The 24,080-nt window shown below is 36.0% G+C and overlaps 1 protein-coding gene across 1 annotated transcript in view; it reads right to left on the bottom strand.

Moving 5' to 3' along the window:
- Positions 1-24,080, bottom strand: part of EPHA6 (EPH receptor A6) — a 927,780-nt gene that overhangs the window by 540,171 nt on the left and 363,529 nt on the right. The window contains exon 4 of the mRNA XM_061133941.1: positions 6,447-6,602. Coding sequence (XP_060989924.1) covers positions 6,447-6,602 — 156 coding nt within the window. The remainder of the gene's footprint in view (positions 1-6,446; positions 6,603-24,080) is intronic.

The raw sequence follows: 24,080 nt of genomic DNA, 5'->3' as shown, positions 1-24,080 counted from the left end.
GACAGCATATTAAAAAGCAGAGACATTACTTTACCAACAAAGGTCCGTCTAAGCAAGGCTATCGTTTTTCCAGTGGTCATGTACGGATGTGAGTGTTGGACTATAAAGAAAGCTGAGCACCGAAGAATTGATGCTTTTGAACTGTGGTGTTGGAGAATACTCTTGAGAGTCCCTTGGACTGCAAGGAGATCCAACCAGTCCATCCTAAAGGAGGTCAGTCCTGGGTGTTCATTGGAAGGACTGATGGTGAAGCTGAAACTCCAATACTTTGGCCACCTGATGCAGAGAGCTGACTCATTTGAAAAGACCCTGATGCTGGGAAAGATTGAGGGCAGGAGGAGAAGGGGACGACAGAGGATGAGATGGTTGGATGGCATCACCGACTCAATGAACATGAGTTTGGGTAAACTCTGGGAGTCGGTGATGGACAGGGAAGCCTGGTGTGCTGCAGCTCATGGGTTCGCAAAGACTCAGACACGACTGAGCAACTGAACTGAACTGAACAGGTGAGCAAAAGAAGAGAAACCATCCATGCCAATACCTACAAGGTTCAGAAAATTAAGAGGGTGAAGGGGAGATTGCAGAGTCTTAGAATAAAAGAGAACAAATAGTTTCAAGAAAAAGGAAGAGACCAACAGAGTTAAATGTCATGAATTATAAGACAAAATGTTTCTAACATCATATGGCAAATTAGACCATTGGTCAATTTTTCTTACATAGTTTACTTGAAGAGATTACAGTAGGGTGAAGAGCAAAATTCTGAATCCAGTAGAGTACAAAGTAAATTAAAAGTGTGTGAAGAAGTAAGTGTAGCCAGTGAAGACTGGTTTTCCAAGTACTTGCTTTGGGAGAAAAATTATTGGGCTGGGAATATTTTTTAATGACAGAAGTTTGAGTATAGTTATAGGTTAAAGATGGTTAGTGGAAACAAAATGGCAAAGAGGAAATTAACAACAGTAGCCCAACTCAATAGACTTAAGGATTAGATCATCCCCTATAATCAATATTTGAAGAATTAGTTTTATTTATGAGACATCTTTGTTTTTTTTATCTGTAGCCATCCAAAGCACCTAAAAATCTTTATGTGTATACCTTATCAAAGAAGAAATACTGATGGCAAATAAGTGTATGAAAAGATGTTCCACATCATATTATCAAGAAAATGCAAATCTAAACAACAGTGAGGTGCCACTACATAACTATCAGAGATAGTCAAAATCCAGAACACTGATAACAATAAATGCAGATAAGCATGTGGAGCAACAGGAACTCTCATTTACCAGAGGGATGCAAAATAGTACAGTTTGGTGGTTTCTTACAAAATTAAACATATGCTTATCATATGATTCAGCAATTACACTCCTAGGTATTTACTCAAAGGTGTTGAAAAAGTATGTCCATATAAAAACCTACACATGAATGTTTATAACACTTTATCCATAACTGCTTAAACTGGGAAATAATCAGGCTGTCCTCTAGTAGGTAAATGGATAAATAAACTGTGGTACATCTAGACAACGGGATATTATTCAGCACTTAAAACAGATGTGCTATCCAGCCATGAAAAAACACGGAAGAATCTTAACTGTATGTGAGTAAGTCAAAGAAGCTAATTTGAAATCTTCTATTGTATCATTCTAATTATATAACACACACACACACACACCCTTATAGATAAAGACACAATACAAAAATAAGTGGTTGCCATAGGTTGGTGGGAGTAAGGGATGAATATGTGCCCCGAAGATTTTAAGGCAGTGAAAATCCTGTGGATGATACTATAATGATTGATACATGTCATTACACATTTCTCAAAACCAAAGAATGTACAACACCAACAGAGAACCCTGGGGTAAACTATGGACTTTGGGTGGCAATGATATGCTAATATAGGTACACCAAATATAACAAGTGTACCATTCTGGTGAAGGATATTGATACTGGGGAGAGCTGTGCTTGTCTGGGTGTGGGGAGGGAGGTATATGGGAAATAGCCACACTTTCTCTTAATTCTGTTCTTAATCTCGAATTGCTCTAAAAATGAAAATATTTATGTAACTGTATCGTATATATGTCTCAAGATTAAGGAATGTAAAACAATACCTATTTATAGGGCAGGGGCAGAGATGCAGACATAGAGGATGGTCCTGTGGACACAGCCGGGGAAGGAGAGGGTGGGAAAATTAGGAGAAGCGCTGACACATTTACACCACCATGAGTAAACAGGCAGCAAGTGGGAAGCTGCTGCAGAATATAAGGATGTCTGGCCAGGTGCTCTGTGATGACCTAAGGGGTGGGTGAGAGGGAGGCTAGGTGCATACACACACACACACACACACACACACACAAACACACACACTTATGTCTGATTTACTTTGCTATATGGCAGAAATCAAAAACACTGTAGAGCAATTATCCTCCAATTAAAAATTTAAAAATAAAAGATAAAAAGATACCCATCTCTATAGTGAAAATCCAAAGAAATTATAAAACTCTTAAGGGTGAAAGCACATGCTGTGTTATACCAGAAACTTAAGGGGTTGCTGTTGTTTTGAAGATAGTGCTAAGAAACAGGGGAAGATCTCTTCAGGTCCTGAAAATCCTGTCCCTCATATGATTACAGGCAACAGCTACCGAGGAATTCTTTCCCTACTAGGGAATTTACTAGCCAAATGTGTTGGTTATTCATTTTAAATATTTCGGTTCTCCATGTTATTTTAAATTCAAATATTGAAATTTTCCCTGCCAATGATACCAAGTTAAAAAAAAGAAAGCCTCCTCTTAAAGGTCTGGAAGATTCTTGGAAAGCATGGTTTCAAATGCTATGTCAAAAACAGCAGAAGGTGATGTGACTGTTTACCTGACATAAATTCTGACTCTTAGAAAATATTATTGGAATAAAGGTGATTCAAGAACGGCTAATTCAGAGACATACAATCTATAAGTTAAGTGAGCTTCCAGCTACTAAAAATCTATTAGAATTTGGCTATTTTTTTTTTTTTTTTGTAGTTAGTGAAAAATGGAAAGGTTAGCTGCTTATTTGACCGTTGGCCTCGAAAGTCCTGCATCTTGGTGCAGTTAGTCTGGTCCTTTTAAATCTAACTGTTCTATGACCTCTTGGCTTATCTTTTTCCTTGGCTTTTCATTTTTCTTCCCTAACAATCTAATCTTTCAATCATAGAAAGTATGATGATTTGGAGTTAATAATCTTTGCTTTTTCTGCACATATTATAATAATTGCTAGGGTCTCTCACCTAGTCAGAGTATAATTCAAAAAATATTTTATTTATATCAGATATCCATAGAGTTAGAGGACTTAATATATTTTATGTAAAAGTCTTATAAATTCAGAACATTTCTTTCAATTTGTAGGAATTCAGAAGGTAGAAGTTGTGAGACCGGAATAATATTACCAACATAAACTATGTAATAGCTTGAACACCAACTTACCAAAAATTATTTCAAATTGAATTGAGAACAGCTTTACGTAGCAGCTGCTGTGGGCTAGGCATAGGGATTGAACCCCGATCTTTGGCAAAGCTCCTACTTTGACAGTAGGATTATTCACCACAGAGCTAGCAGGGAAGCCCAGGTATTATTCTTAGCACTTTTCAAATAATAACTTATTTAATCATTATAAATAACAACAGAATGAGGTAGGCATTGTTATCACTAAGAATGGAGCAACAGAGGTTAAAAGGTTAAATAAATTGCCCGAACCTATATAGTTAGTAAGTACCTGTAAGAAACATGCTCACGAGCCCAAAACCAATGGATGGACTTATAGACATGAAGTACAGTGAAAGTGAGTTTTTAATTAAGATCTTGAAAGATCCAGTGTCTGGTAGGTAGGCACACCCAGAGCGATTACAACAAGGAATTTATTCCCTAACTCACAGGTTTCCACCCTCCCCCCAACCAGTTCTTCACTGGCTACATACCATGCGGCATACAATTTTCCCGGACTTCGCCTAAGTTTCATTATTTCCTTATAGGGTACCCTTCCTTCTCCCTTCCCAACTTACACCCGCATTTTTCAACAAAGGCTTTCTTGCTAGTATCCCTTCACCCCAAATCCTGTTTGCTTAGGGACCCTCCAGGTGCCATTGAACTGTGCAAGTCATTAGTCACGTTTAGAGACAGGGCACAGAAAATGGCTGGAGTCCTGTCTCTTTAGGATCCAGTCTTATCTCTCTCCCCAACCCTAACTTTATCTAAAGAGTCCAGGCCTCAACTTTGTCATGTTCCCAAGTTTAGCTACTTCAGAACTAGTTACTTTGTCTTGAAAATGGACCACTTCAAGTTTATATTTTTTATAGTACCAAAGTCAAGATTCACATTCAGATACTCTGACTCTAAAAGATGGTGAATTTACTAATACACCATTGTAAGCTTTGGCTAAATTTAAGATAAAGATGTATTCAAGAAAATAGCAGAGAGAAGCCTTGAGAAGGGAGTTTCCTGTGGCTTGAATTCAGGAGAGCAGGCAAAACTTTTCACCTTTGTTTAGGTTTCTGTTTTACTCCCTACCGCAATGCAGCATGCTGTTCCCTGTCAAAGTTCTGCCCAATGATGACCAAAAGTATGCTTCCACTTAGTATAGCTAAAGCAGTTTAACATAATTGTAAACATAATTTACAATATCAAATATATACATAAAAAAGTTTTTTAAAGAGAAAAATTCAAGAAACTTACCGTGTTAAGCTAGTAAGTATACAGATTAGATTCAACAATGACTGAGGTCTGCAGATCTTATTGTATCCCACATTTATTTTCTTAATCTGTCTCACTCCATAGAATTAAGGCTCCCCAACTCCCTACTCTGCCCCCTCACTGAAGGGTTTTACTGATGGGAAACAATGTATTCCTTCACCTTGTCAATCCATCCATCTATGGCCTTCTAAGGGCTTCCCTAATGGCTCAGATGGTAAAGACTCTGCCTGCAATGCAGGAGACATGGATTCGATCCCTGGGTCTGCAAGATCCCCTGGAGAAGGGAATGTATTCTTGCCTGGAAAGTCTCATGGACAGGGGAACCTGGCAGACTACACTCCACAGGGTCTCAGAGTTGGACACAACAGAGCAACTAACACTCTTTTTACAAGAAAATAAAAAGAGCAGATTCCCTTCTATCACTCATCTAGGCATCAACTTAGTTTCTGATATAGGTTTTTAGGGATAGAACTGTAACCATCTGAAACACCACCACCTACATATACATACATGTATACATACATACATACATCCAAATATTGACCAGTAGTAGAAATATTTTCCTGTTCAAAACTATTTCCACAATTAGGTAAGAAGTGATATTGAGAATTTCCCTTTTCCTACTTATAAGCTTAGAATATGTTCCTAGAAAAAAAAATCTAGTTAACAATTTCTCATGCTGTATTTTTCTGAAGAAAGTAGTTACTCAGTATTTATAGTCAGAAAGCAAAAATTACATCTACTAATAAATGTGTTGTGTTTTTAAGTGTATTCTATAAAAATATTTTATAAGATTGTAGTAATGCACACAAATCTACAAAGTGCATCATTTAAAAGAAATGTAACATATCCATTGTCTCTGGGGAATATGTGGCATTGCATATTTTTAATCCATTTCAGCCCCTGTGAAATTACATAACATAAGCAACATCATGGCACCAACTCATCAAGAAGGGTGAAATTTCACTATATCCTATTTATGTATTTAACAAGACTTTTATAACTAAGAGGTGACATTTTACTTTTGCATAGCTTAGCAATGCATTAATATCAATATATTCACTTTTATTTTTAAAGTGTACAGATAATTTATGATACTTTAATAATAGGAGAATATTACTAATTTAAAATTCTTGGAGCATGCATTAAAATGACCTTCACATTTAGATTTAATATTCTTTTGGTTTCAAATCAACAATGGGAGAAAAAGTGAGAGGTGAAATGTGGACAAACTCAAAAATACCTTCCTTTAGAGACAAATGTCAAGTAAAATTTGAATTTTCCTGTATAACATTAGCACAGTGACTTTCAAAGTTCCATACTAAAGCTCCCCCGACACAGCAAACTTGATGACCCTAAAGTGATGAGCCTTTAAATGTTTAAGAGTGAAAGCAAATAATACAACTTTTGCTTGTAAATCCTCAAAAAAACCTTTAGCTGCTTTGATTTCCTAAGGACAAATTATGCCTAAGAAAAACTTGCCAGGCCTCCAAACCCGGGCTGGTGGTTGCATGCCAAGAATCAATGTGATTTTTGAGGAAAACATACATTCTCTGTAAGCAGCTGAAAAATAATTATTCTAAGAAAGAGAAACTTTTCCTTGACTGTTATCAAAGACAAGCAACATTGATGACACAGAATTTTGTATATCCACTTCTTTTTTAAAAAAATTTAGAATAAAGAGACCAAAAGGATTGGAAATAAAATTTTCAAATGCAAAGTGGACAGACTTACTGGTACATGCCATGGAAGGTGGGTCTTTTTCAGCTCGAAAGTAACCCTTTTCACACTGACAGACAGAAGTCGCTTCCACGTAGGTTAAACTGTGTGGAGGACACTTAGAACATTTTGTGTTGCCAGCAAATGCTTTATAGAATCCTGGTCTGCAAGCTGTGAACACAGGAAAAACAATTTTTTAAAATTATTGTTAGAATTATTTTATTTGTACATGTACAACACATTTTAAATTATATTCTTTGGAATTCAGTTTACACATACACAGAAAAGTCAATACATGATGATATTAACGAATGAAATAGTTATTCAAAATTAAGTTATACAATGGGAATCATATTATATTACAACTACCTGATCATATTATCACCTCAGCTTTTTGTAATTGCCACAAGCTAGACATGGGCTTTAGTCTTCTTATATGCACAATTCTTAGCATATTTTGAATGTATAGTTATTATAGATGCCTGAAAACTTAAATGAGTGAATGAATAAGAATTAATTCACTGACGCCTAAGATGAGGCTATTTTGTAAATGGAATGAGCATTCTATTTATCTTTTAGTCAGTAGTTTTAGGTTTTGTTTGTATTTCTGTTAAAAATGGGGTATCAGTACCTAAATCTTCAGAACTTTTAAATTATTTTCTTATGTATCCCTTCTTTCGCTATCACTTCCTTTTCCCTTTTATAGAGTATATAAATTTCATTTCCAAAGAAAAACAAACCACCAAAAATAGGAAAGTTTCCCAACGTTATGTCAATACTGCGGAAGGAAAGTTTAGTATTATTTGACTCAGTGGTTTCTAATGTTTTCTTTTAGGAGAAGTTATTCAGATATAGATGCTCAGGTTAAACATTCAGTGTGGTATCTATTGCTATATTCAAAACATTCATGCTTTCGAATATAACATGCATCTAACATGTTATAACAACATACATGCTTTTTGTATGGATATTTACTGTAAATGTCATTTAGAAATTTTGCTTATTCCTACCTTTTATTCCTTCTTTTTTCTTCAAGTATTATTGTCCTAAAATGCCAACACACTGTTGTGTAGATGTATGTTTACATATGTATGAACAGAAGGATTTCATACTGTTGATTTTTCAATACTGAGATAATATCAATAAACTTTAGATTATTTTTATCTATTATCAACTATAGCATGAAAATTTCTCCATGTCAGTGGTTGTAATTCATTGTAATATATCTGCAGTATTTGTATCAACAATCTCCTACTTGAAAGAGATACTTTATAAACTATGCTGCAGTAAATGTCCCCATGTTGATACTTTCATTTCAGTTCATAAGAGTAGGAGTTCTGGGCCAGGGTATGTGTATTATTTAATACTTATTTCTATGTTACATTTCTAAACATATTTCGAAAGCTCAAAAAAATGTAAGTGAGCACCCTCATCTCCCCACACTAATCCTATCATTAATTTCAGTTACTCCTTTACCTTCTGACAACACATGGAATTAAATGTTGCTACTGCAGTTGAAGCTTCCTAAATCCAACTAATAACACACCTTTTTTCGTATTTTTATTGGTCATTTGGTTATGAATTGTCTTTTATATCCTTTGTTTTCTACAGGTGGCTTGTATTTTATTAACTTATAAGGAGCATTTATTAGCAATATCAATGTCATGTCTGTCATTTTTAAAAAGATTTTTTTGATGTGGACTATTCTTAAAATCTTTATCAAATTTGTTACAATATTGCGTCTGTTTTACATTTTTGGTTGCAAGGCATGTGGGATCTGAGCTCCCTAACCTAAGACTGAACCAAAAACCTCTGCATTGGAAGACAAAATCTTAACCACTGGATTGTCATGGAAGTCCCTGTCTTTTTTGTTATATATATATATATATGTGTGTGTGTGTGTGTGTGTGTGTGTGTGTATGTATATATATATATATATAAAATCGATTTTCTAATGACATACTCATAAATGTCTCATTCACAATAGCTGAAAAACTATAAAATGGCATGAATTTAACCAATTAAGTGAAAGACCTTACAATGAAAATTACAATATTTTGATAAAGAAACTGAAGACAACACAAACACATAGAAAGACAGCCCATATTCCTGTACTGCAATAATTTGCTAAAATGTCCATACTACCCAAACCAACTGTAGATTCAATGCAATCCCTATCAAAATTCCCATGGCATTCTTCACAGAAATATTGAAAACAATTCTAAAATTCATAGAGCCACAAAAGGCCCAAATAGCCAAAGCAATTCTAAGAATAACAATGCTAAAGGCACAATGATTCCTGATGTCAAAGTATACTATAGAAGGTTTAGTCACTCAGTCGTGTCCGACTCTTTGCGACCCCATGGATTGTAGCCCACCAGGCTCCTCCATCCATGGGATTTTCCAGGCAAGAGGACTGGAGTGGGCTGCCATTCCCTTCTCCAGAGGATCTTCCCGACCCAGGGATTGAACCCGGGTTTCCCACATTGTAGGCAGACTCTTTACCGTCTGAGCCACCAGGGAAGTTACCTATACTATAGAGTTATACAAACTGAAACAGTGTAGTGTCAGTATAAAAAATATATACATAAACCACTGGAACAGAATAGAGCGCCCAGAAATAAACTCCCAAATAAATCACTAATATTTGACAAAGAAGCTAGGAATTCTCAATAGGGAAAGAATAGTCTCTTCAATAAATGCTGTAAGTAAAACTGGCTAACCACAGACATAAAAGTGAAATTGGACCTGACTAGACACCACTCACAAAAATGAACTCAAAATGGATTAGAGACTAAAAAATAAGACCTGAAACTGTAAAACTTTTAGAAGAAAACATAGGGAAAGATCTTGATATTGGTCTTGGCAATGACTTAAAAAAAAAAAAAACTACAGCAGAAGCACCAGCAACAAAAGCAAGCAGCACTACATCAAAGTAAAAAGCTTCAGCAGAGCAAAAGAAAGAAGTAAAGATAATGAACAGGAAACTGATAGAATGGGCCAAAAGATTTGAAAATAATATATCTAATAACCTGATAATACCTAAAGTATATACGGAGCTCACATAACTCAATGATAACAAAAACAAAAATGTATAGTTAAAAAATAGGCAGAGGAGCTGAATAGACATTTCTTTAAAGAAAATATACAAATGGCCAACAAGTACAGGAAAAGATGCTCAATACAACTAATCATCAGGGAAATGCAAATGAAACCAAAATGACATGTAGTCTTACAACTGTTAGAATGGCAGTTATCGAGAAGAGAAGAGATACATGATGGCAAGGATGTACAGAGTTGGTGGGAATGCAAGTTAGTGTAGCCAATATGGAAAACAGTATGGCTGTTTCTCAGAAAATTAAAAATAGACCTACCAAGTGACCCAGCAATCCTATTTCTGGTACATATTCAAAGGAAATGAAGAGAGGGTGTGAGAAAGTTACATCCACTACAGCATTATTACAGCATTATTCGCAATAGCCAAGATATGGAAAAAATCAGTCTCCGTCAATGGAGGAATGAAGAAAGAAGATATACAGTAATTCTATATTTTAGTTTATAGTGACACTACCATTTGGGGGGATTGTTTGGTAGTATCTACGACAGAGGAACATGCACATTTCTTCTGACAATGCCACTCACTGGTATACACCCAACAGAGCAGCACAAATTGAAAGTGGCTTCTCTCCCCCCACAGGCAGCCATACAAGTTCCATCGCTAAGTGAGCTATCACTTCTCCATTTGACTTTTATTTTCTGCAATTTTGCTGACATGCTGATCATTCTCATGTGATGAATTTTTTCCTCCCTTGCTTTGCCCTTGTTAGTGTAAACCTTCTATATTCTCTTACTCATTTTGGTGAAGTGTGCTGAGGGAATGGAGATAAAAAAACATGTTCAATCAACTATATTTTACAAAATTTACACTTCACTAAATTTCTAATCATATAATTGAAGTAAACACATTTAATTGAGAATAATCAAATTACAATTGATGAGATATTTATGAAATGATTTTTTAAAAATTTCTGCTGTCATTTACTTACTGATAAAAGTATCATGAATGCTAAAAAATAAAAACAATGTAATTTGGTAGCAGGGATCTATAAAGTGAAAAATATATAAATATATAATGTGTGAAATATATAAATATAGAATATGTAAAACATATTAATATATAATTACAAAATAATAAATAGTCTAAGTTAATACACAGCCTCCTATTTAAAAAATACATTTATGATTTGAGGAATCTGAAGTGGTTGCCTAAAATAACAATAAAAGGTGGGCAATACAGTAAAAAGTACAAAACAATTTTCATAGAATAGCATGTATTAACGGTTCATACAATGAATATAGTTATGGAAATACCACTAATATTAATGAAGTACATACCTTGTCATATAATTTCACTTATTGATACCTGAAATTTCAGAAAATTAAATTCTCTGAGTATTGATAGGAATACAGTTGAATAGTATTTCACACACATGCACACACACACAGAGACACACACACACACACACACACACAGAGGTTTGTCTGCTAAAACAAAATCAAGAAATGTGTGACCTGTCCTACACATACTATATTTCAAAAATTGAATTGTTAAGCTATATATTACTAGCAATGTTTTCAGGTTTTCTCTACTATCAGAGAACTTTAAGACAAGGGACCAAAAAAAAAAAAAAAAGAAAAAAAAAAAGACAAGGGACCATGAGAAATACTGGTTGGTATATCATGCTGTGCACTTCTCACCATCTGATGAAATATTCAATTGTGTATTGTCTGACAGGAACTAATATTAATATAATTGACTGCTTTTCCCTCATAGGTGCTCAATAGTCTGTAAGCTTAGATAAACCTGAATGACTTATTAGTAAAATATGTGATGTGCACCATTTCTCAAACATTAGAAATCAGGAAATTTAATAAACTGGGATAGGCAATTCATTACTGCTTTCCTAGATATTACTCTGCAGTTATAAAAATTAAAATTTGCTGTCATGTAAGCAGAGAAGGCAGGGAAGATCAGATAATTGATAAAAATAATAACAAAAGGAAACCCCTAAAACTTAAGGGTAAATAAGCACAAATATTTTGTGTTTTTCAAAATAATCTATTAATAAATACTGAAGGAAAATTTCAAAACCAAATACAAGTCTACTAATAATAAAATGTGGATTATGCTTCAAGATAGTCAACCTAATTTTCCTTGCAGGGGAGCTACTATAAAGTCCTCATGAAGACAATATACATAAACTGTCCTGTTATGAATTCTAATTTCTTACTTCCACCAAAGAAATGTTTAAAGTGGACTTCCTCTTGAATCTGGGCACAGTACCACCCCACTTCCCCACCTCAGCAACTGTGAGGGCGCTGAAAAGTAAGTAGAAGCAGGCCTACTGGAGAAAGCCAAACTTTGTGGGACTGCCGAGCTGGTTATGAATTTGCCAGTCTTTTCCCTCTCGCCTCCCTCTTTTCCCCGGTGCTTGGGCTGGAGCCTCAGCTGAACGGACTGGAAACCTGAAAGTGGCCACCAGGTCACAGAGCTCCAGCTCACCTTGTCTCTGGAAGTGGGAAATGGAATTCCTAACGCTCAGGAGAGAATTAGGAATATGGAAACCCCTTCCCTCTTTCTCTCTCTCTCTTCTGTTCTCACATGCCCGGACCTCAAGCAATTGTGTTATAGGCTGGTGGTGGTGGTCAGTAATGGGAGCTCACAGAAAACAAAATTCCAAGAAGGAAAAACCTTCTTCCTCCTTCACTGAAGCTGTGGTTCTGAGAGGGTGGAGTCAACCTCCACTGCATTTCTTTCCCTTCGGTCCTCCTCTCCCTTGGTCCTGGAGGAAGATCCCGTCGCGGAAGTGCACAGCACAGTAGAACAAAGAATGCCCCAGCTAGCTTTCTAGACAAAGGACCTTGGAGAGGAGTTTGAGGGATTCGGAAAGTACTAGGAAGGACATGGAGTGACCAGAGTTTGGGAAAGCAATCCCATACTTGTTTACGAACCTCTGGGCTTGTTCCCAAAGTGCACATACTTGGAACCGATTCTATTCAACATACCAAAGAATTTGAGAAATGAACCAAAAGACTATTACCCAGGTCTCAGACTAGAAGTTTTAAACTTTTGGTTAGGTAAAAGAGATGACATCAATCTAGAAGACAGACTTCTTTTGTTTGTCTATGAGACACAAAAATTATAAACAGGCATATATACTGCAAACCCACATAACTTGCCTTTAACTAGCATCAAGTGGATACACAGATCTTAGTTTTGCTTCCCACCATTTTTTCTCATTCACAGATTAATAATTTTTATTAAAACCAATTTTTAAACTGTGTTTTTATTTGAGAGATAAACAACTTTCAAGAACAGAGCATTACAAGGAAAATAATGTCAGAAATACTTCAATAGTCTGAGACTGATGACATGCGGAATTAAAATTCTAAAGCCATTTCTAGTATAAGAGTAAGACCCAGAGGAATCGGGTGGAGAGGGAGGTGGGAGGGGGGATCGGGATTGGGAATACATGTAAATCCATGGCTGAATCATATCAATGTATGACAAAACCCACTGGAAAAAAAAATAATAATAAAAATAAAAATAAAAAAAAAAAGAAAAGAAAAAAAAGAGTAAGGTAAGTGTTTTTATTCTGAAAGTTAAGATAAGGTGTGGAAGATGAAGGTTTATATTAGCAGTTTTTAGGATTAGACACCATTTTTATTTCTATACCAGTTTGAACAGAATCTAATAATAATAATGGCACAACATAAAAAGCTAACCACACTTTTTCCTAAAAATACATAGAGCTTTTTAAGTGTTCTAACATTCATTTTCTAATACTATTTTTATTTCATTTGGTGTTCCCAGGTGTATTTTAGTCAACCAAAATAAAGTCTGCCTGAATACTTCTTCCTTGCTATTTAGCAATGCTTTTAAAAACTGTGCCTACTGAGTCTATCATCTTATTTTCAAGTCCTCTGAAATAAGATGCTGCTTAAAATTTTAGTCTCTTGTCACAGATTCTCATTTCTATCTCACTATATTTTCTAGACATCCAGTAATATCAGTTTTCAACTTTTTCTGTCAATACTCCTTTTTTTTTGCATATCCCTTAAGTCAGAGTAAATCTACTTTTCTGAGTAAGTAAAACCATGGTCAAAGAGAAAATACCCTGTGAGACACTGTATGATACAAGAGCAATAATAGCTACAGCAAAACCATTTATAATTATGGAGCGTTCAGAACAGGTCTGATGTTGTGCAAAACTCTTTCTACACATTTTTTATAATTCTATACGTTTCTATATAATTTTCTATAAGAAAATTAGTTACAAAGGATAATAAAGAGTGTGACCTTTGGGACTAGATTACATGGCTTTGAGTTCGCCTGTATTTTACTAACCCTGTCCCTTCAGGCAGCTTATTTTTCTGTGCATCTTTTTTCTCATCTGTAAAATGGGGCACCTAGCTGAAAGGTTGATGTGAGTATTCAATGAATTAATACACACAGTAATCAGAAGGGTGCCTAGCATATCATTATGAAGATGAAGAAACTGAAATTAAGCAAAGTATAACAACTTGTTACGGCAGATTGTGTTTTCCAAAATTGTCTCCAACTATACTTCTCACTCTACATTTCCTTCTGACAATGTCGATAGATACTCTGCCCCATTATAAAGCAGACGTTACTTTGCTGACAAAAATCCATCCAGTCAAAGCTGTGGTTTTTCTAGTAGTCAAGTATGGATATGAGAGTTGGACCATAAAGAAAGCTGAGCACCAAAGAATTGATGCTTTTGAACTGTGGTGTTGGAGAAGACTCTTGAGAGTCCCTTGGACTGCAAGGAAATCCAACCAGTCCATCCTAAAGGAGATCAGTCCTGAATATTTATTGGAAGGACTGATGTTGAAGCTGAAACTCCAATACTTTGGCCACCTGATACGAAATACTGATTCACTGGAAAAAACCCTGATTCTGGGAAAGGTCGAAGGCAGGAGGAGAAGGGGATGGCAGAGGATGAGATGGTTGGATGGCATCACTGGCTCGATGGACTTAAGTTTGAGCAAACTCCGGGAGTTGGTGATGGACAGGGAAGACTGGCGTGCTGCAGTCCACGGGGTCGCAAAGAGTTGGGCACGACTGTGTGACTGTACTGACTGACTCTTCCCCATGAAAAGCTCAGGCTTATGTTTTTTCCTCTTAATCTGGGTGTATTTGTAATTACAGTGAGTTCCTAGGCAAAGTCATAAAAGGCGAAAGAGCCTCCGCCTGTTTCTTTTGGGATGGTTACTTTTAGAAGCTAGCCACCATGCCGAGGGGGAGGTCAAGCAGCCATGAAGAGGCCCAGGTGGAGACCTTAGGCTTTTGGTGCACGGCTGTGCTGAGCTCACAGCCATCGGCCATCACCATCCTGTCAGCCAGGTTACTGGGCTTCCTGGGATGTAGATGCGCCAGGCCCCAGTAAAGCTGCCCCAGATAATGCGACCTGAAACAGAGATGAACTGTCCTGCTGAATCTTGTCCAAATTTATAAGTAAAAACAAATGCTTGTTGTTGTTTAAAGTCACTAAGTTTGGGGGACTTTCTTACAGATCTGAGAGCATTGGACACTTGCTGAAGGTCATATGGTGGGAGAAACAAAATTAAAGTCTAGCCCTATTCCTATCTCTGAGTTCTCATCATAGAGTACATTACGTACCCATTGCATTTGGAACAGCATGCCTACTTTGTTATCTAGGGCAGTGAAGACTGAACCACAATGTTTAAAGGACAATCGGTGATGGTCTTTGGGTTATAAATAACTGCTGTACCCCAAAATACACTTCTGTGGGATTTAATTGACAGAGATAGTTTTAATTGATGGCTTTATGTTCTCTTGCAAACTTTCCTTTTTGGTGAGAAGCAAAATAAATATAGCTTTATTCAGACCATTAGGGATAAAAATGTATCCCACAATGCTTTTTTTCATAAAAATTGCTTTATGTACACATGACCCTTCATTTTATGGAAAAAGTAAGTGAGACATTTTATCTTTCACCATAGAATTGAAGAATAGACTCATCATAAAATGGCCTGTATGCATGATTTCAACATTTTGATCAAACTCACTCATCACTGCTCTAAGTCTCATATACTCTGACACATCAGTAAAGTTTGACAACCATATTTTCTGCTGGCTTTGCAACAAACTTACAATCCATTCTTCAATCTGACAATTGTGAATGTCCTGCTGTCATGTATTTATGGTATTTTTATAGATGAATAGTATAAAAAACTGATGTAAAAATTATTAAACAATATACTATAAATTTTTTACTAACAAGATAATTTCTTTTTACAGAATTACTAAGCATATTGATATAATAATCACAATTTATTGTCCACTACAAATTGGTATTTTATAAACATTACTATATTTAACTCTTACAAAATATTCAGTGATGTAAATATTAATATTCTCAGTGTACAAATGAAGAGACAAAGTCTGTAACAGTTGCTCCATGTCACAGAGACGATAGATGAATAAGTTAGGATTTGAAGACAGGGTTCTGATTCTTAAGTCTAAACTTTGGAACAATGCTCATTGCTATATAAAAATAAATGTGTATACAAAAACATGCACATACAAATATATACTATATATACATACTTTTACTCCCAGCAATATTTATATTTTTTCTCTTCCTCTGTAACCTACCACTGAACTTATCACCTGAATTCTGCATTTTGATATTTGCTATTTCTAGTTTGATATAAAAAGGCATGTCTTTTCCACTACATTGAAAATTACTTAAAAATAAGGTTTCTATGTATGGCATTGTACTGAGACAGTACTATAGACAGAGCAGAGGATCAAACATAAGTGATTATAATGGATTATATATATATATAATTAATACACTTATTAGTTGAAATTATGTGAGAATATTATAAAGCTTAGCAAAGCATAGCTTCAAAAATGTCTATCTGCTTTTCTTAAATATTATAAAGATAAAATACAAGGAATTAAAATTTCTAAACTCTTTTGTTGAATATATAACACCTTAAGTAAGAATTCAGACAGTATCACTTCCTATTTTCCATACAAACTTGAGATGATTACATTACATCATTGGCTGAATGGAAATTTGTGAATGGAAATTTCCAGTGTATTTTCGCCATATGTAGCTCTCCTTTTTACAGTTAAACTGCAGTACCTGAAATTCATAATGATATTTTGAATTTTAATTCATATTTAATATTGCAATTAATGTTTGTACATTGTTTTATTGAAGTATAGTTCACTTATATTAGTTTCAGGTGTACAATGGTTATAATATTTTTATAATCCATATAAAGTTAAGTATTGGCCATATTCACTGTACTGTATATTAGGTCATTGCATTTAATTTTATACCTAGTACTTTGCACTTCTTAATTCTCTTCCCTTACTTTTCCTGTCTTCCCTTTCCTCCCTCATCTGGTAACCATTTGTTCTCTGTAAGTCTGTTTTTGTTTTGTTATATTCTTTCATTTGTTTTTTTAGATTCTACCTATAAGTGAAAACATTCAATATTTATTTTTCAATCTCAGACTTCTTTCACTAACTTAATACTTTCAGGGTTCATCCATGTTTTTACAAATGACTAAATTTCATTCTTCTTAATGGCTGAGTAATACTCCCATATATGCCAGATACTTAATGGCTGAGTAATACTCCCATACCACATCTTCTTTATCCATTCACCTATTGCTGGGGCTCCTCATATGTGGCTCAAAAGCCTTGCCCCCCAGGAAGATTGAATCCCTGGCCCTGTGATGCCCCCTCCTCTTCTGAGTCGTCCATGCAGGGTGCAGGCCTCCACTAGATGACTTCTGTCCCTTCTACTAGACTCTGTTTATTTTTTTTTCCCCTGTACAGCCTTGGTTGTAGAACTGTTGCTAATCTTCAGGTTATTCTCAGTGAATAGTCATAAAACCATCAGTGATCATTAGCTACACGTATTTCACCTGTAACCCACCTTTAGTAATCAAGACTGTTGTAATTCCCGCTAAAAAAGACATGCAGATCCTCTACGTGACACGGAGCATAAATGATAAGATGTTTGCCTAAGTTGTTTTCCAGAACTTGGAGCCCTCCGTGTCTAGTTTGGCTGAGCTAGTTAAGACCACTAACTTTTCAACTGGGCATGCACGAGTATTCTTTTGAATATCCAGAGGCCCGTGGCTTCCTTATGTCTGAACAGAACAGCAATTATCACTTTTTTCTTTTTTTCAATCACCTTCCCCCACATGCCTCATGCCTCAGACCTCCTAGCTTCTTTATTCTTTACCACATAAGAATACCAAGCCTCTAGCTTTCAGGAAGGTGGATTTGAGACCAGTTCTTGTATTTACTCACTTGGCTGCCTTGTGAATAAACTCTCTCTTTGGGGCAAATTCAGTTGTCTTAGAGTTTTGGCTTGCCGTGCACTGGATCAAATGACCCATTTGGTAATATTTGCTCTATATATAGTTTTGATTTTTTTTTTTTTAAATCTTTTTTTTTTTTTTATTAGTTGGAGGCCAATCACTTCACAACATTTCAGTGGGTTTTGTCATACATTGATATGAATCAGCCATGGATTTACACGTATTCCCCATCCCGATCCCCGCTCCCACCTCCCTCTTCACCCGATTCCCCCGAGTCCTCCCAGTGCACCAGGCCGGAGCACTTGTCTCATGTATCCCACCTGGGCTGGTGATCTGTTTCACCATAGATAGTATACATGCTGTTCTTTTGAAATATCCCACCCTCACATTCTCCCACAGAGTTCAAAAGTCTGTTCTGTATTTCTGTGTCTCTTTTTCTGTTTTGCATATAGGGTTATCGTTACCATCTTTCTAAATTCCATATATATGTGATAGTATGCTGTAATGTTCTTTATCTTTCTGCCTTACTTCACTCTGTATAAGGGGCTCCAGCTTCATCCATCTCATTAGGACTGGTTCAAATGAATTCTTTTTAACGGCTGAGTAATATTCCATGGTGTATATGTACCACAGCTTCCTTATCCATTCATCTGCTGATGGGGATCTAGGTTGCTTCCATGTCCTGGCTATTATAAACAGTGCTGCGATGAACACTGGTTTTGATTTTTGCCGGGGGAGGTGAGCTCAGGTTCTTCCTACTCTTCGATCTTGATCCCTGCTTCTATTCCCATGCTTGTATGTTGAATAACAACTAATGGTGTACTACATAGTACTTTATTTACTTCCTTTCTATTAATATTTTAAAATAACTTACAAAACCTTGGTTTACATTTCACTGAAATGTTCTGTAAATACTGAACTGAAGCACACTGGAACAGTATCTTCTATCTAGTATAAGTCAGTTCAGTCACTCAGTCATGTCTGACTCTTTGCAACCCCATGAATCGCAGCACGCCAGGCCTCCCTGTCCATCACCAACTCCTGGAGTCCACCCAAATGCATGTCCATCGAGTTGGTGATGCCATCCAAACATCTCATCCTCTGTCGTCCCTTTCTCCTCCTGCCCTCAATCTTTCCCAGCATCAGGGTCTTTTCAAATGAGTCAGCTCTTCGCATCAGGTGGCCAATGTACTGGAGTTTCAGCTTCAGCATCAGTCCTTCCAATGAACACCCAGGACTTATCTCTTTTAGGATGGGCTGGTTGGATCTCCTTGCAGTCCAAGGACTCTCAAGAGGCTTCTCCAAAAGAGAACCTATATTGATCCAGTATGGTTCGGATATGACAGATTCTTGAGGATCACAAGGATGCAGTCAAGGGTGAAATGTTGTATGCAGCAACAGCGGACACTCAAGATTCATAACGTGTGATGCACTGCTTTCAACAGCTCTATATGGCTGCTTGCTCGGCAGAAACTAAGATGTGCAGGTTTTACAGATGCACAGTTTTCATGTCTGATCAGAATATGGCTTCTTTATCTGGCTTATATCTAGTTCTACACAAGTAGAACCATTCCATATATTAATGCTCTTGGCCAGAGCCTGAATTTCCCAGTGAGTATTTACACCCAGGCAGATCATGTATAAGCTGGTGTTTGGATAATCCAATCTTCATGACAAACAGGAGTGGGCTATAAAACCAGTTACAACATTTCATGAACTTGTAATAAGTGTTTTCATTTGAAAACTAGGAACCACAGAAGAACTTTTCTATTACAGAGCTATAAATTCCATTAATCAGAAGCTGTGTACATGCAAAATTTTTGTGTAATTCTTTTGTATAAATCGTTTTGTGTAAATCCTCTGTATACATATTTATAAGTATTTTAAACACAGTAAAGCAATTCTTAGCAGGCCTTCATTTATGCAACTCCAAACTCTAATTAATCTACTTTATACACATACATGGGCTTCTCTGGTGGTTCAGATGATCAGATTTCCTTAAATTGCGACATTCTAGACACTAAGGTCAAAGAAGCTATTGGACCAAATGACTGTACTATGAACACACACACATTTGTCTGTCTTTGCTCTCTGTTGCAAGTGCATATTACAATATGCCTCCATTATAGCAGGTTTTATTTTATTTTTTTGCAGTGGTTTGATTCCATGACCTAGTCAATAGTGTGTGAGTACTTGCAAGAATAAAATATATATGTGTTAAAATTCTCATCCTCTAACAAAGTACTTAGTACATATTGGGTGCTCAATAAATATTTGTTAAATAACAGATTAAATTAGTGGTCTTTGATATTCTTTGACTTATAAAACCAACATTTTAATATTACAAATTTATTTATTTATAATTAAATAGTTAATATTACAAAATTATTAGTATTCTGATACAGCTTCTTTAACGGGGCAGGAACACTTGCAAAGCACCTGGAATTAACATAATACTTTATTGCATCCCTTATTAAAGAAATATCATATTCAAGCACTATTTAGAAAATTTATCCTAAATTTAGTATGTGCTTTAATTTTGAAACCTGCAATTTTAGAACTTTTGCCTCAAATTGTCATGTTGATGAACATATTCAGCTCTCATGTTTGACTGAATGTTTTAATTTAAATGCATATGTAATTTTCATTCTTTGCACCTTTACAAACTGTAGAATTAATATAAAAATAACAGTGCTCTTGCATTTAGCTGATACGGCATTTTCAAGTACAATCACCTTTGATTATACTCAACTGGAGCAACTTTGGTAAATGTATAACTGCTTGCAGTTACTATTCACTCAGCATATAATAGAGAAGTCAGTGGTTACAGGTAGTATAAGACCCAGTCCCTGAAGAGGTAATGACTATACACTTTAAGTTATATGATGATATTAGTCACTATGTGTTTACATCACAGATGGTACAGATGATAAATGCCTGGTGTTTCAAGAAGAAACACATTAATGTCAGGTGGAGTAGATTAAATTGGCCTAGAGATGTGGCATTTTAACTGGACTTTTTCTATAGAAAGGTAGAATAAAAGTAAGAATGAAAGAAAAATGATCTGAAAATGAAACTAAGTATCACAAGTTCCCAAATATGGAGAGGATGCCAACTTGGATAAAATGAAGAACTGACAGTGGAAAGAAGAGAGATAGAAAGTAGTTAAAGGGAGATGGTTATTAAAAGTCTTATAAGACAGCTTAAAGAAGTTTATATTAATTACTGGATACAGAAACGTTTGAAAAAAGGGATGCAAGTTTATTCAAACTGGAGTCTTTTAACAGTGCACCAAATGTATTAAAGAGATGTGAGATGTGAAGCGTTAGGACCAGTTGGGAGACTAAGGCCTCGATCTGGAGAATATTTAACAACTAAACAAGAGTGGTAGTGGTGAAAAGAAGGAAACACTAATTGTGAACACAAATGATTTTAAGAAATAGTCTGGAAAAAGAATAAGGTTGAGATTAAGTACAGTTTAAACGTAATTATTAACTATTTTTAATATACTTAATGATGTTGAGTGTATCACTGAGGATAAAACTGGGGGCTTTTGCCACTATAATTCAGATCCTATTTCAACCAATATGATCTGAATATAAGGTTTCTTCTTTTAAGTATATTAAAATCCTCTGGAGAAGGGAAAGGTTACCCACTCCAGTATTCTGACCTGTAGAATTCAGGTCAAGGTAGTAGCAAAGAGTTGGACACAACTTAGACTTTCACTTTCACTGGTTGAAACATATTGCCTTATTTAACAACTGTAAGTCTGAATTTACTCATCTGTAAAATGGAGATGATAATAGACTTAAATGTTGGGATGTGCAAAATAATTTATATAATGTGTCAGTTGTTTCCTAGCTCATTATCAGCAGTGGATAAAATTATATCCATAAGTTTTAAGGTCAAGCATTCTACAAAAACTTACAATGTCCAAGAAAGAAACTCTCATACTCAAACAGTCAGGAAATCAGCTGTAATGGTTAAACCAAATATGCCCAGTCATGTATATCGTAAATAAAAAGACATTTTCCAACAAACGAATTAAAAATGTATAGCATAATACTATCAGTCCAGTTCAGTTGCTCAATCATGTCTGACACTTTGTGACCCCATGACTGCAGCAAGCCAGGCCTCCCTGTCCACCACCAACTCCCAAATCCAAGTCCATTGAGTCGGTGATGCCATCCAACCATCTCATCCTCTGTCATCCCCTTTTCCTCCCTCCTTCAATTTTTCCCAGCATCAGGGTCTTTTCAAATGAGTCAGCTCTTCGTAACAGGTGCCCAAAGTATTGGAGTTTCAGCTTGAATATCAGGCTTTCCAATGAATATTCAGAACTGATATCCTTTAGATGGAAAGGACTCTCATGAGTCTTCTCCAACACCACAGTTCAAAAGCATCAATTCTTCTGCACTCAGCTTTCTTTATAGTTCAACTCTCACATCCATACATGACTACTGGAAAAAACATAGCTATAATTAGATGGACCTTTGTTGGCAAAGTAATGTCTCTTCTTTTTAATATGCTCAGTTGGTCATAACTTTCCTTAGAAGGAGTAAGTGTCTTTTAATTTCATGGTGGCAGTCACCATCTGCAGTGATTTTGGAGCCCGCCAAAATACTCTGCCATGGTTTCCACTGTTTCCCCATCTGTTTGCCATGAAGTGATGGGACTAGATGTCATGATCTTAGTTTTCTAAATGTTGAGCTTTAAGCCAACTTTTTACTCTCCTCCTCCACTTTCATCAAAAGGCTCTTTAGGTGTTCTTCACTTTCTGCTGTAAGGGTGGTGCCATCTACATGTCTGAGGTTATTGATATTTCTTCTGGCAATTGTGATTCCAGCTTGTGCTTAATCTTGCCCAGCGTTTCTCATGATGTACTTTGCATATAAGTTAAATAAGCAGGGTGACAATATACAGCCTTAATATACTCCTTTTCCTATTTGGAAACAGGCTGTTGTTCCATGTCCATTTCTAACTGTTGCTTCCTGACCTGCATACAGATTTCTCAAGAGGCAGATCAGGGGTCTGATACTCCCATCTCTTTAAGAATTTTCCACATGTTATTATGATCCACACAAAGGCTTTGGCCTAGTTGATAAAGCAGAAACAGATGTTTTTCTGGAACTCTCTTGCTTTTTTGATGATCCAGCAGATGTTGGCAATTTGATCCCTGGTTCCTCTGCCTTTTTGAAAACCAGCTTGAACATCTGGAAGTTAACGGTTCACATATTGTTGAAGCCTGGCTTGTAGAATTTTGAGCATTACTTTGCTAGTGTTTGAGGTGAGTGCAATTGTGTGGTAGTTTGAGCAATCTTTGGCATTGCCTTTCTTTGGGATTGGAATGAAAACTGACTTTTTCCAGTCCTGTGGCCACTGCTGAGTTTTCCAAATTTGCTGGCATATTGAGTGCAGCACTTTCACTGCATCGTCTTTTAGGATTTGAAATAGCTCAACTGGCATTCCATCACCTCCACTAGCTTTGTTCAGAGTGATACTTCCTAAGGCCCACTTGACTTCACATTCTAGGATGTCTGGCTCTAGATAAGTGATCAAACCATTGTGATTATCTGGGTATGAAGATCTTTTTTGTACAATTCTTCTGTGTATTCTTGCCACCTCTTCTTAATATCGTCTGCTTTTGTTAGGTCCATACCATTTCTGTCCTTTATTGAGCCCATCTTTGCATGAAATGTTCCCTTAGTATCTCTGATTTTCATGAAGAGATCCTCAGTCTTTCCCATGCTATTGTTTTCCTCTATTTCTTTGCACTGATCACTGAGGAGGCTTTCTTATCTCTCCTTGCTATTCTTTGGAACTCTGCATACAAATGGATATATCTTTCCTTTTATCCTTTGCTTTTTTTTTAATATGCTAATTTTTTATTATTTTTTTTGTTCAATTTCTCCTTTATTTAAAAAAAAAAAAATCCTTTGCTTTTTGCTTCTCTTCTTTCACAGCTATTTGTAAGGCCTCCTCAGAGAGCCATTTTGCTTTTTTGCATTTCTTTTTCTTGGGGGTGGTCTTGATCCCTGTCTCCTGTACAATGTCATGAACCTCAGTCCATAGTTCATCAGGCACTCGATCAGACCTAGTCCCTTAAATCTATTTCTCACTTCCACTGTATAATCATAAGGGATTTGATTTAGGTCATACCTTAATGATCTAGTGGTTTTCCCTACTTTTTCAATTTAAGTCTGAATTTGGCAATAAGGAGTTCATGATCTGAGCCACAGTCAGCTCCCAGTT

The sequence above is a fragment of the Dama dama genome, chromosome 31 (genome assembly GCF_033118175.1).
Source record: "Dama dama isolate Ldn47 chromosome 31, ASM3311817v1, whole genome shotgun sequence".
Classification (NCBI taxonomy): Eukaryota; Metazoa; Chordata; class Mammalia; order Artiodactyla; family Cervidae; genus Dama; species Dama dama.
This window is presented reverse-complemented; position numbering and strand designations above follow the sequence as displayed.